Source organism: Corapipo altera, unplaced genomic scaffold (genome assembly GCF_003945725.1).
Source record: "Corapipo altera isolate COAL_440 unplaced genomic scaffold, ASM394572v1 45, whole genome shotgun sequence".
Classification (NCBI taxonomy): Eukaryota; Metazoa; Chordata; class Aves; order Passeriformes; family Pipridae; genus Corapipo; species Corapipo altera.
This window is the reverse complement of record NW_020884877.1, coordinates 11003343-11017604: the sequence shown is the minus strand read 5'-3', so window position 1 is coordinate 11017604 and position 14262 is coordinate 11003343. Positions and strand designations below refer to the sequence as shown.

General features: G+C 34.9%; 1 protein-coding gene across 4 annotated transcripts in view; it reads right to left on the bottom strand.

The window, feature by feature from the left end:
* Positions 1–14262, bottom strand: part of SESTD1 (SEC14 and spectrin domain containing 1) — a 51561-nt gene that overhangs the window by 24430 nt on the left and 12869 nt on the right. For all 4 annotated transcript variants that reach the window (XM_027636737.1, XM_027636740.1, XM_027636738.1 and 1 more), the window contains 2 exons: positions 10993–11083; positions 8852–8965 (listed from right to left, as the gene is read on the bottom strand). In XM_027636737.1, the coding sequence (XP_027492538.1) occupies positions 8852–8965; positions 10993–11083 (205 nt within the window). The remainder of the gene's footprint in view (positions 1–8851; positions 8966–10992; positions 11084–14262) is intronic.

Below are 14262 nucleotides of genomic sequence, written 5' to 3'. Positions count from 1 at the left end.
CTTAGTATTTTTATCTCTCTCTTGCAATACTTTTAATCCCAGAGGTAAGTTTGTGCCATAAAAGTCAAGTGCCTGCATTTACTGAGCAAATATGCTCAGCAAAAGTTGTACCCTTTCCATGAGTAGTCAAAAATTCAAATCTTAGTATGCTTAAAAGCTCGTGTCTCACCCAGGAGACAAATCTAACTCATCAACTGCATCAGGAAATACAGCAAAACATAGGTTCACTGCTAGTCAGAAGACCAAATTCTTGCCTTAATTTCTGCATTCTAAAGGCTCCTGGCTGAGCTTTATTCATATAAACTCAAACGAAAAGTTGGCAGCTTAGGTCGCTTCAATGTATGATATACTAAGCATTGAAAACCTGTGGGAAAAAACCCCAACCTCTCTGAGGAAGCAGACATATTGGCAATACATACCCAGAAAGAAAAAAAAAAAAAAGATGGAAAGAAAATTTTGATAACCCATCAGATCATTCACATATTTTTGCAGGGGACAAGAATATGAGGAAAGAGCCAACTGGAAAGAGCCTTCTATTCCAGCTCCATGTTCCTGCAGACATTGAAACTAAAGAATTCAGATTAGTTCCAAACAAATGGTCTATTACTGTACAGGAAAATCTTTCAGCAACATCCAAATATATCTATTGTGCTGTACTCCTAATGGTACGTAGCTGCTGAAAATGGAATTAGCCTGTAGTTTCTCTAAATAATGCCAGCAACCTGCCCAAAACCCAGATAACTCTAGGTCCAAGAAAGAAGAATCAAAAAAAAAAAAAAAAAGACCTTTGTTCTTTTGGCACACATTTATATTTTAGGTCATTTTTTTACATTCTCTTTCATCTTCATGAGTTCATTAAAAAAAGAAGAAAATTAATTTTGGTATGGAACTGAAGTAAATAGGGCAGCTGGTCTAAAAAAAACCACAAATAGCTCAAAAAATGGAGGGAGTGCATTGAGACCACTTATTTCTGATTTTAATCGAGATCCTTCAGGAAGGAGAGTGGGCAAGGACTATGCTTTCTAAACTTGCACCAGGGAGACTTTCTTTTTAAAAAAAAATTTCTCTTGCAAAGCAAAACCTGTATGAAAAAAATAATTTAGCAGTATGAGAAAATAATCCTCTGACAAAAGAATCCACTCAAAACCGAGATTTGGTCAAAACCAAATTTCTTTTGCACCTTATTAGAAAAATTCGGAAAAAGAAAACCTTCCACCTCATTAATAAGCCTTGTTGTAACTTAAGACATTACTTCAAAACCCATTCATTCTCCAGATTTCTTTTTTTTAAACTGTTTCTTTTTTTAAACTGTTCATTGACTGTTCACCAGGCTAACTGCAAAAATCCTGTCTGAAGACTTTCCAAAAAGTAAACAAATATTTGAATTTTTAACTAGGTGGTGGCAGAAGGGAAGGGTCCTGAACAGAATTTAGCTCTTGCTCTAGACCTAGACTGGTGGCAGTGCTAATTTAACATCCTTAATATGCTTTAGGTTAGTAAATTAGCTTTGATATTTTCTAGATGTCAGAAGTGCAATTTGCTTCTCTGAAGCTTCTGAAATAATGTTTTAATCAGCTGCTACAGGTTAATATTCCATAAGGACACAGACCAATAGCCAAAGAAAACAAAAATGTTGAAAAATGGTAGATGCGATGTGCATGATGAAGAGACACTTCTTTTCAAAACCCAATAACAGTAATTGTCTTTGATCTTTTGTGAAAATAAATATGAAATTATCACATCCTGAAAAGAGTTTTCCCTTATGAACTTAGCATTCCACCTTTGCCTTTGAATGTCACAGTTCAACACAGGTACAGATAAGGTAATTTACAGTTGTAAAAATAGAAATAACCCCCTGTTTGCTTGCAACTGAAATGATTTTTTGTTTTTTTAGGGTTTTTCCGAAGTAATTTTACTATGTTGACTCTAGAAAAAGAAAAAAAAAAAAGCCTTCTTAATCCAAAGTAAAAGTCTTTAGACAGCAGATTATAGTTGGATGTTAAAATGAACAGCTTAAACTTCCCAAGGGCGAAACAAACAGATGGTAAAACAGAAAAAAAAAGTCTAATTTATTGAATCCTTAAATCTTTGCTTCCCTTCCCACTTGATCCACCCACTTCCAACAACAGTTAGAGCTAATAAAGCTGACAGTGGTAGTAGGTTTCCAACACGTCCTTTTTGCTACCGACAAAAACAGCCATAGAATCATCATCTGCACTGAGTTCTTTTTAAAACCTGGAAGTGTGGTAAAGCTCTCTTCCTTACTCTAGTCAGCAAACTTGCTTTGTACAACATTGGGCTGCTAAACCATGGTGAAAGCCTTTGCAGAAATAACTCAGAACAGTGCTTTGGGAAAAGTAGAAGTGCTGTATTTTTTAATAAAATCAAAAAACCTTTTTAAGAACTGCCAAAACTAAAACAAAAAACCAAACAACCAAACGAACAAAACCAAAAGCCCGTACTACGAAGTCTTGTGCCTTAACTGCAAAATTCTATAGCTCAGGAGTGAAAATATATGGGTTTGACCCATGTAACATGTATCTTTTGTAATAGAAGTGCTTCAAATACTGTTTGCAGAAAGCTGACCTCTCTCTCTACATCATTTGCTGTTTTCTGCAATTATTTTCATTGATCATCTAAAAGGAGAAAGAGGCAGATGTTAAGATGAGAGAGGAATTCTGGATATTCGGTAGGAAATGTAAAAGTGCCCCCAAAATGTTAAATACATCCATCTGAGCTTTCTTTCTTTCTTGAGGGAAGTAATGAAAGAGCTCTTTAATTCAAATGTCACAGAGTCAAACACAGGAGCTATCTGAAGACAGGGTGCTGTAAAACTTCAGTAACAAGGGGCTTTTTTTAAGTGTGTAATATCAGAGCAGCCACACTACTGAATGAAAAAAGGAGCAGCTACTTTGCAAAAGAGAACATGTCCCCTAAGAATACAAAATTTGAACAACTGAAATCTAAGCATACGATAATCTGAGCTAAGTAAATATCTGCATTTATCTTCACAGCTTGGTATCAATGAGTAATACAGTTCACTTCTGGGATAAGTTAAGAAAATTATCTAAAAAAATTGGATAGTAATATTCTACATCTATTATTAGAGCAAAATTTTTATACTTTGAAATAGGTACAACTACACTGTAAGGGGACTAAATCCTATTTGTAATCTCAGGAGTCAGGTCTTAAAAATCAGATTTGGTTTAAAAGAATAAACGGTGTTATCATTTAGAAAAAACTGATTAAAATTACCTGGCATTTACACAACACTGTAAACCTAAAAATACATTAAATTTCCCAGAACAAAAAAAGGCAGTCCTGGTAAAATAATTTATGAGAACAGAGAAAATAATGCATTAAATCCACATATCTATATTGTGCGTAATTTGTCGGTCTGGGTTTGGTTCGGGGTTTTTTGTTAATTTTGGGTGGGTTTTTTAATTATTTTTTTTTTACATGTCAAGCAACCTAATATCCAACAACCAAAAAGTTTAAAAAGTTTGACGATGTTCACAATACCTTCTAAAGAATTTTTACCAGGTGTGCCAAGGTACTGAGAAGTTCATATGGACTGAATCCTAATTGTTTTATAAAGCACAATCAAATCAATATTTGGTTGTTTTTTTTTTTTCAAAGTTAACTGTGCTTCTTCTCCAGCAAACTCATCTGCTGAAAAAACTTCAGTATAGCCTCAAGTATTCTCCAAGTGATTTTGCAAGAATAACTATGGCACTCTAAGCGAACAAACATAGCTGCCCATATATCTACTCTGGTAGTGAATCACTGCCAGAGAATTGTAAAGTGAAGACTTCCTCTTCCTGAGGAAAATAATACTATTTTTTGATGCTACATACTACTTCAATCCATTGTTTAATGACTATTTGGTTGAAAACTGAGTAGCTTAAGGTATTATTTGTTAATATGGAACAATAATTTAAACAAAGATAATTTTCTTTAATTTTACACCAAGAAACACAAGTTAAATATTTATCTGGCCAGTATCATGAAAATCTGGCCCACTAGAAACCCAAGAGCAGCTAGCAGAATCTAGATAAACAGAAGACAAACTGTCAACTCCACTCCCAGTCACTGCCTCCTTCACTCATGGTTTTACCCACTCATTCACCTTTCCCTCCAGGGCTCATGATAATCAGCACATTGTCCTTTTTCCATCCCAGAGAAAAGAAAATAGGCACAGATCCTGGTATTTTCCAACACACCCCTTTTTAGGACTGAATTCAGAGTATGATGTAAACGCAGGCTTACGGGCTCCAGCTCCAGAGACAATTCCCTTATTTGGCCCAGGTTTCTAAAAGAAAGGACCCATTGCCTCCAGCAGCAGCAAAGATACATACAGATGAGAAGAGAAATGCAGTTAAATATAATTTTGATAGAAGACTGGAACTCCTAATATGCATTTTTGGGAAAGTCCACGAAAGCTACAAATTTTGTTGTCTCGATCTTAAAACCTGGTTTTCCCCTTTCTCTTTTTTTTTTAAAATACCCTTCATTTCTTATCTCCTAATCCTAAGTGAACTTTTAAGATTTTCTCCATGATTTCCACAAGGATAAGGATAGCAAGCACACTTTCTTCCTCCCTGCTCTCGACAAACCGATTTTCAAAGTACTAATCTAATACCTAACTCAGGATCAGAGACCATTTTTCCTCCAGGTTCCTTAAATGAAAGGACACACACAAAATAACTCCACCAGTCTGTCAGTAATTTTTGAATTGTGTACAAATTTGTACATTTCATCAATTTGTATGGTACATTTTTTTTTCCAGTTATGATAATTGTCTTCATATGAAGAGTTCATGATCAAATACAGCACACTACAGCTACTAAAAGTGATTTGTTTCACATCACTATGCAAATACAATAAAAAAGCAAAAAGCAACATCTCTGAACTCTCCAAAGCACAGAAATTTTTATACTAAAATCCTGTTCTTCAATCTTTTAAAACATTAACAGTATTAAGTATTGCAGTGTAATATATGCAACATTTCGGCTGAAAGACAGCCTTGCAGTAATTAAGACAACTCTCCTGTTATGAAGCATGGCACAGGACCAGATAAAACTGCTTCAATTAACAAACACATGAACTGGTTGCTAATAAAGGAGGAATAAAGTTACAAAGAAAAATTCTGCTGGAAGACAAATGGGAATTGTCCTCAGGCAGGTCCAAAACCAACAGTAATACTAACCAAAAATAAGGACATGCACTTTTACTTAGCTGAATCAGCCCACCTCTTTGTACTTATCCACCCAGTAGCCCTTTTGATCTCAGTTCCCACATTTACTTTCAGTGCTTTGCAACGCATCATCACCACATCACACTCTGAAGCAGAGGATCTCTGCCTCTGAACAGAAAGGAAGGCACTGTTTATAATGGCTTCATACGGCCATTAAAGCAAGTATTAAGCAAGATATTAGAACAGATAAGGTAGCAGGAAATAGGAAGTAGATGTAATGCGCCATTAGAAATTAGAAATCACAGTTACACAGCATTTACTCCAAATAAAATGCGATTACACCCAAGTGAATAAAAAGATTTCATACTTTCATTTCAATGTTATATCATATTCATTTCACTGGTACAAAAGCAATCCTGGATTTTCCTAACAGTTATGCAAATCTCATCCGTGATCCGAAATACAAGTTGGGCATTGCTTTGTTTTTACTGCCAGTAATATAAAATTATGCAGCTGTAGATTTGTGCATGAGTTAGAGCCTTTCACAGCCTTAGCAGTGTCTTATCTGCACTCCTATCCAAAACAGAGGAAAGACATACTACTGTCTCTAATAAAAATATTAGTTGGAGCACAGAGAAGGTGGGTCATTTTCACTGAGACAGTTTTCCTGACTGCAACCAAGTAATGAATAACCAAGAGAATTAATGAATAGTGAAGAACAAAGGCTTGTCTAATACCAGGGGTGAGTCTTCAACATCTGGGAAAGCACGCGATTTTTCCTACTCTTCTCAGCTTTTCCTGTCCTTTAATAAAGAATGCCATTTAAGAATATGACTTACTGAACAGAAGGAAAACCAACCAACCAACATAAACCAACAAATTGCAAGATATAAGGAAAAGCCATGCACTAGGATGGTATCACACAGCCTCTTTAGAAATATCTATAGCAACTCTATACCAAGAGCTGCTCATGGTCCAACCTCAGCTAGATAAAAAATTGATGGCAGCCCCTCATGCAAGCAAGCAGTCTCACCCTGTTTCAGAAGGGAAACTCAAGAGCAAACACCTATCAACCAAAATGAGAATTCAACAATTACCTGTTATATTATACATACATATGTATATATATAATTCAAACATCTGACCTGCCCATGCATCAAGCCAAGATATAAGGAGGCATCAGAAAACAAATCTCAAGTTTTTCTCCTGCCTCCTGACTACTTTTCTTGCAAGTGACATATTTCGATACGTTTGCACAAAGTGCCTCTCCTACTTTAATTATATTCTTCTTTCTAAAACTTTAGAACTATTAATTTAAGAGAATCTTAGCTCAAAATTTCAAGTCAGACATAAAAGTTTACACTTCAGTAATAAAAAAAAGAGTTTAGAAACAGAAACCAAAAGGTTTAGTTACATAACTCCAGTGGTCTATGCCAACAATGCCAACATGATCATTGGCACAGAACACACTTCATAAAATTACTAAGCTTGTTAAATTAAAGAATTATCATTTAATGACTGTTAGCCAAACCTCAAAGTCAAACAAAAAATCCATTTATTATTGCAGCCATGTAAAATTATCTCTGCTTCATTAATATATTTTCTGTAGGTTTTCTGCTTATTTGTCTAGAAATGGATTCTAGCTGAGTCATTTTGAAGAAAAACCCAAGAAGAACGTTCTAGGGGACTGACTTCTAAACTAGTAATAGCATCATATATACACTAACAACTGATGTATAAAATTCCTTTACACCACAACTTCAAAGACTTCCTGAACTTGTCCAAGCACTATATTTACAGGTGTGCACATGGGAAAACACAGCCTAAATCAGACAGTAGAGTCTTCTAAAGAGAAGGCTTTGCCATTACTACTGCTGCTCTCTAGAATGAGGTATTTTTTTACCTTATGTCCTGAAAGCAACCGTGTGAAACTGAATATTGCAAACTTAAGTCATTTTCTAAATAGCAGCTCTTAAATCTTCTTTTTACTACAGATGGTTAGTTCAGATGCTTTTTTAAATTCTCATCTTGGATGTGGCTCCAAACAATAGGCTAGTTTATAGAAGGGGGGTACCATCACACTCATGTTTTTAATTAAAGAAGCTATGACTGGGCTGCTGCTACATGCCAAACTCCAATCTACGATCACAACTCTTTGCCAGTCTTCTTAAGGAATTCAGGTGACAGGATAGACAGACATCTGTGAAACCCAAAGTGTTTAACTGTAATGGAAGTCACAATTATCATAATTGGAACCAGTAGCAAAATGTCAGGCACTTGACTATCTTTTTTGTTGATTATCTTGCTGACTACAGACTTTCAAACACCTAAGTAGCTGTTCAGAGATTCTTTGGACTGCTGTGCTGAACTCAGGCTACTTTTCAAACCTGTCTCTAAAAAGGTATTAAAAAATAAAATATGGTCTTCATCTATAAAATAAACAACTTGAAGGTAAACATGCACAACCACCTTACTTGTAAGATTTATGAGCAGATCATAAAAAATGAAATAATGTAATAAGAGGAATCCTGAGGTAAATAAATAAATAAATAGATAGATAGATAGGTAAATAAATAAATATTTGGGCACCTCATTGAAAAGAGGTACCATACCCCTTACTCCCACACTCCTTCAGAGCACTTCCACTTGCAGGAATTGTTTCCAAAAATGAAACCACCTATTCTAAGTCTCTGACACAAGACTTAAAGACAAAATTCACATGAATTAACAGAATTATATCTAGATGATAGAGAATTTCTTTTATATTATTTAGCAGTTACGAAACTTTTCAGCTGCCACCTTCCAATTCTCATTTTCCCTAAATTAAGTGTTCTGCAGGAATGTTCAAGAATGTTATAATCTCACCATCAGAAAGAAATACACAGCATTGGTCAAGATGCAAAATGCTTTTCTATTAAATCTTTCACAAAGAAAACACAAAAAAGATGCCAAGAGTTTTGTTGTACAAAACAAGTAGATATTTTAGTATATGGTGAGCAGAGTAAGCTTGTAGTTCAAAAAAGATTAGCACAGAAAATGATTGGAAAGATTGATAATATAGATAATCTCTAAAAAACAGGGAAAATTGAGGTTTCCATTAACCTCCACAACTAATATAACAGTGGAACTGCTAACATTAGTGTGTAGTCTCTCGTACACACTCTGCCTTACAACTAGAACAGTATCAGCTTATATTTGTCAAACTGAAGGGACCTATAACCTTTGTTACTACTGTAAAAGAACTCAAAAAATGAGAGATGCATGTAGGAGCAACAAGATGTTTGTCAGAATTGTTACTACTGATATAGTGATATCATACAACATGTACCTTCACAGTTCATTACAGAAAATCATGAAAAATTTCACACTAAACCCTATACAACCATTTCTTACTCAAATCATCCACAATATGTATCAAACAGCTTTATACCATTGCTGAGCAAATAATTAAATGGCACACATTTCTAATTTGAGAGTTACTTCCTTGAATACTCTTATTAAAGAGGGAAGAAGTTAAAAAGTCACAGTGGTTTGTTAAGGATATCTACAAAGTACCTGGAACAGAACTAATTTAAAGACATCTTAATTGTCATCCAATTATACAGTATTCGAGAAACAGTAATTTTGACTGAAATAGACAAAAGATCTACATACCTCAAAGCCAAGTCTATCTTTCTCTTTCCAAAAACAGAAATGTGTAACCTTCTTATCCCAAAATTCATCTGGCTTTACTACACAAACAAGTGACACCTCAGCTGGAACAACATTCTGTAAAACAAATGAAAAAATAAGTAACACATTCAAGATTACACCTTCATTTACTGCATTTACATTTCATCATCTATTCAAAAACTTATAAACTGCAGATAAAAATTAAAGTAAGTCTGCTGCATCTATGTCACATATTGGGTCCATCCTGCTTTGTAGCAGATTGCCCTGGATTTCGTAGCAAAACTGTGTCAGAACTGAAAAGAAAATATAACCTCTTCATGTTCAGTCCTGAGGACTGACCATTAGTCCACGTTATGTTAATTTGAAAAAAACATGAATTGTTGGCTAGGTTTAATTTTATTTATGGCATTTTTTTTTTAAAAATGATTATTAAACTCAAGGTTTTCCACAAATGTTATTTACCTCGCAGAAGGAAATAGTAATCATAATGTTGGAAAAAAATCGTATTCGTTGTTACCAGATGACACCTCAAGATTAGACCCCCCACTTCTCTAGTATGTATTGCTTAGACTAGAATGAAAGGGCTGAATATTGACATTTCAACGTACTTATTCATTACAATACTATCAGTAAAACATTTCTCAGCCTTAACCAATAATTTCATCTACTAAGCTGGTTTTATACTGTCACACTGAATGTATATCAAGGAACAAAGACTCTTGATTACTCCCAAGGCATCAGCTATAGCAGGAAGAGTTAAATAATCAGAGTAGTGATATAAAGGTGATACAATCCATGTGATTTCTCTTTAAATATTTTGGTTTATTTATAAAAATATAATTCAAGAAAAGTGAAATACTTCCAACAGAGAAATCAGTACCAAAACCAAAATTAATTCTTGCACCATTTCAATGAATTTGCAAAAATGATTTACAAGTCGAAAGTATTTTGAACACAGAAGTATTTTGGGAAACGATGTATGCTGAAGCAAAGAGAAATCTCATGTCATCTGCACAAGTGATCAGTTTACATAGAAAAATGTTCTTTATTGTTTCCTTCTCAAACTAAAGATATAGATGTGGAACTTATGTTTCTGTAGGCTGCACACTGGCAGGATGCATGCTGAAATCAGAGCGTGGGTAAATAGCATCCTTCCCACCAGCTGCAGTTGCCACCCAATGTCACCACCTCACACTGGCTGAAGCAAAATCTCAATCAAGGCCATAATCTGAATACAATGGATTCAAATACTGTAACTCTATTAATAGGAAAGCCATCTTAGTCAGAAATAGGTGAAAGACACCTTGAAACAGACTTCAAAACCCAGAAGCAACAATGACCCAGTAGGACCAAAAAAAAATAAATATGAAATTACTTGTGTTTGACACACTTTCCGAGGCATCACCTAGCTCTGAGGAAAACTGCTCTGATAAAGAGAAATCACCTGTGAAGTAAGAAAGCCAGTAGTTCAGGTGCTTTAATGCATTAGGAGTGCTGTATCGTGCATTTTCTTTGACCGCTGAGACCAGAAAATAACCTATACCTTTCAGCAGAAACAAGACTCTATTGTAAAATCACAGTTCTGAAGAGTTAAAATAATTTTTTTTAAGAATTTATTTAATTGGAAATTGTCACTTTTTTTTTCCCCTCTCCTCCTTTTTGTAGCATTCAGAACATAATTTGTGATTTGAACTGTTATGCACAACAAAATCAACTATATCCTATTGCAAGGGAAACTGGGCAGTACAGCATATTGCATCAAAACCTTCTCAGTTACATTATCAGTGTGAACTGCTGCCCTGCAGACATTCCTACTGCTCATAGTTGGCAATGACAGGAGCATATTTCTGTATTTTTTTTTACTGAATTTCTGTTTTAGAAAAAGGTCTACAATTGTGTGTTCTCAGCAATAAAGAATTTGTCTCTCACTTGAGTGAGCTGTATCATCTGCTTTTCAGAATTTCTTCCCGCACAGAACTCTGTCACAGAACCACATTTGGTTATTTTAGAAGACTATAAAATATCTGTATCTCGATCAAGAAATTACTGCCTCTACAATAGCACAGTTATTGGGTTCACATCTATAAAATTCAGTCAACTATGAATGTAAAAAATTTATTTACCTGTAGCATCAACACAACTGTCTTTACCACATTCCACTGAGACTTTCTGCCATCCACTATCACAGTGAATCCCCTAGCTTTACACTTCTCACTAAAAGAAAAAAAATTAGAAAAAGAAAATTTGTGAACAAGTGTCTTATCACAATGACTTTGGATTTCAAACCTCATGTAAAATACAACTAGATAGTTTTTTCCTTATAAAAATGCTGTCTTATAAACCATAAGTCTACTTATTCATAAAATAACTTTGAATGTTAATGCTCCAGCATATTAATAGAAACTGCAAATTACAATTTTCCAGTAGCACTGAACTGTATTTCATAATAGAAGTATTTCTTTAAACTTTAGCAACTCTGAAAAGGTTTCATAACCATAAACTTCAGAAAAGCCTCAGAAAACAGATCAATTTACAGTGTTGTATGGAAGACAAAGGGATGTGAGTTTTCACAATGTTACTTCTGAATTGACACAGATTTGAGGATAGAGCTACATATCACCTGATGCATATCCAAACAGGAAACCACCTAAACATGCTTAAATTTCTTTCCTGAACAAATGAACTAGGAATTGCAGTGCACAAAAAGCCTCTACAGGACAGAGGTTTTGCATATAGATCTACAAGAAAGAGCATTTTAGACTGACATAATCTCTTTTCCTTCTAATAACATTTGAGTCTGTGTATACTGCAACAACAAAAACAAAACAAAAACAAAAAAAACAAACCAAAACAAAAAACACCACCTGCTGAAAACAGCTGCAAAGCCAAAAGTTCAAAGGTACTTCTGCTCAAACACCAAATGGGAGAAAACAGTGAAAACTTTCCTCACTCTCTGTGCATTTCCACAAAAACCTTCCCAGCTCATTTCAAACCGAAGCTGGCAACAAGGTGCTCACAACAGCTGGACAGTGTTCAATGGTGGCAGCAACCTCTGGGTATCACCAGCATCTGGGAAGTGTCACCTTCTCACAACCAGCGCAGGAGCATCCGAAAGAGGACACGGAAATGAGCCCGTGTTTTAGCATTAGTTACCACACAAGATATCATGCCCCAGGTTGAAATTTTTGTGTCTGGCAAAGTTATAAGTAAGTAAAACCCATTTCCTACCCATTTACATGATGTAGGAAAGCATTATGTAATCTTTACTACCCAACTCTGCAATTAGAAAACAAAGACATTTCTGTGATCCTCTTAAAAATAAAAAAGCAACCTGCATGTAACAATAAGCATTATGTTTCACATCAACAAATTTAACTGTTATTTATTTCATGTTTAAGCTGAGCTTCATCGGGTAGGGGTGAAAGACAAATTTATCTTAGAATTTTAAAAAAACAAATAAATTAATAAAAAAAAGGAAAAAAGGCACCTTACTAGTCTATGTAGGAAAAAATAATTACAAAGTTGGCTGTCAGTCCAAGAATGTTTTTGGTTTTAAGGAACCTCTAAGACAAGACTCAAGATTTTTCTGGAAGCAGTCTGAACATTCAGGGTTCATGACTGCAATGTTTAATCAGAATCAACTCAAAAGGCACATTACCACTGCTTTTAAGAACAAGATGAATACTGTTATTACAGCATCTAGAGACGTGACTTCCTCAGGCTCACTGGAATCTAGCAGTACTAGCATCTGCTCTTCTTTACTACTAAACCTATTAAAAAAACCTAGAAACCAACAAAAGCTACGACCAACCATATTCAGAAGTGAGCTACCACTTTTGAAAAGTTCAGCCAATACAAACATAAATGTCTGTATGCAAGTTAGAATAATCAAAACAAAAAAAAAGGGCTTGGTGATTTGAGCCACAATACAGAGGATACAACAAAGGAAGTGAACTTTGGTATACACAGACAACAGTGTTAACTGCCACTTTTATTATTCTTCAGTTCTGAAGAGGCCACTTCAGAATCTGAGAATTTTAAATAGCATCAAAGAAAGGCATAAAAGTAGACCTCAACATCAGGAATAAATTGTCTGAAGTTTCAGAATGGCTTTATACACACGCTCCAAAGAAATTCTACCCAAGACAGTTTAAGCAGTTATGCTTCTCAAATTTTGGACGCAGCCAGCCATCAACACCAGAACACAGATCTCAAACCAGTTACAGTTACAATGTACATCACACACAACTGAATTAAAAGGTTACCTTACACATAGAACTTGGGGGAAACAGTAGCATTAATGTTTCCTGGACAGCTATCTAAACTTGGGGCAACATCCCTCCTTCACCCCTCCTTTTTTCAAACATGGTCCTTTCCAGAACAAAAAAGGCAAGTGCTTGGGCCAATTTCCCATTGAAGAACAACATGCAAACCAAAACAATGACTTTTCCATACTGCCACCATAAAAGGAAGGTCATTTTTTCCACAACTGACAAACAGAACATTAAATGTGGGAACACTGACTTCATTTTCAAACAGATTTCCCAGTTTCTACTGAGTACAAAGAGTACTTTGGTTCAGTTTTTAGACAGTTATTGTTACACTAATATATGTAAAGACATACATCAGGATGAGACTGTGGAATAATTAATGCTTACTAGAACAAGAATGCCTACATCTGTTCCACAAATATGGCCAAGCCCTTAAGTCAATGAGATGACTTATGTGGATGACCATTTGGTATTTTCATCACTTTACAAAAGACAACAAAGCTGTCTGAAAAATCCTAAAATTCCCACAACTAAAATATTGTGCAATATACCCATATACCTATTGATGTTTTTATTTTTAGGTAATCTAAATTTATTTTTTGCCTCTCTCTCACCAATCAGAATTTTTTAAAGCCTTAATTAAAAAAAAAAATGGATCCTTTAATTGTGTTTTAAAACTATTTATAGATTACACTAAGCATTATAGATTACACTAACCATTTATAGATAACACTGAACAGTCTTTAGTTATGCCACTGTTGCTCTGTTTCCAGAAGAGAAAATTAAAGGGATACAAAACCAAGCATTTATCCAAGAGGCTTCTTTCCTTTTTAAATCAGTGGCACAAGAAAACAAAACAAAGTTATGATAAAGATCAATCTCTGGATCTTAAGAAAAAAAGAAATGCAGGTAACTAAGCCAGGACCAAAAACTGTCTCTATAAGCTTGCAGTGTCACATGCACAGAACTTATTCAACAATGATTTTACACCAAAGTATCGATGAGAGGGTACTCAAGTCATCATTCAGCACATTTAAGCAGTATTTTAATTTTAAACATTTAAGTTGATCACTAACTTCAGTGAGACTGTGTATTTTTAGACAGTGCACACTGAAGCACTAC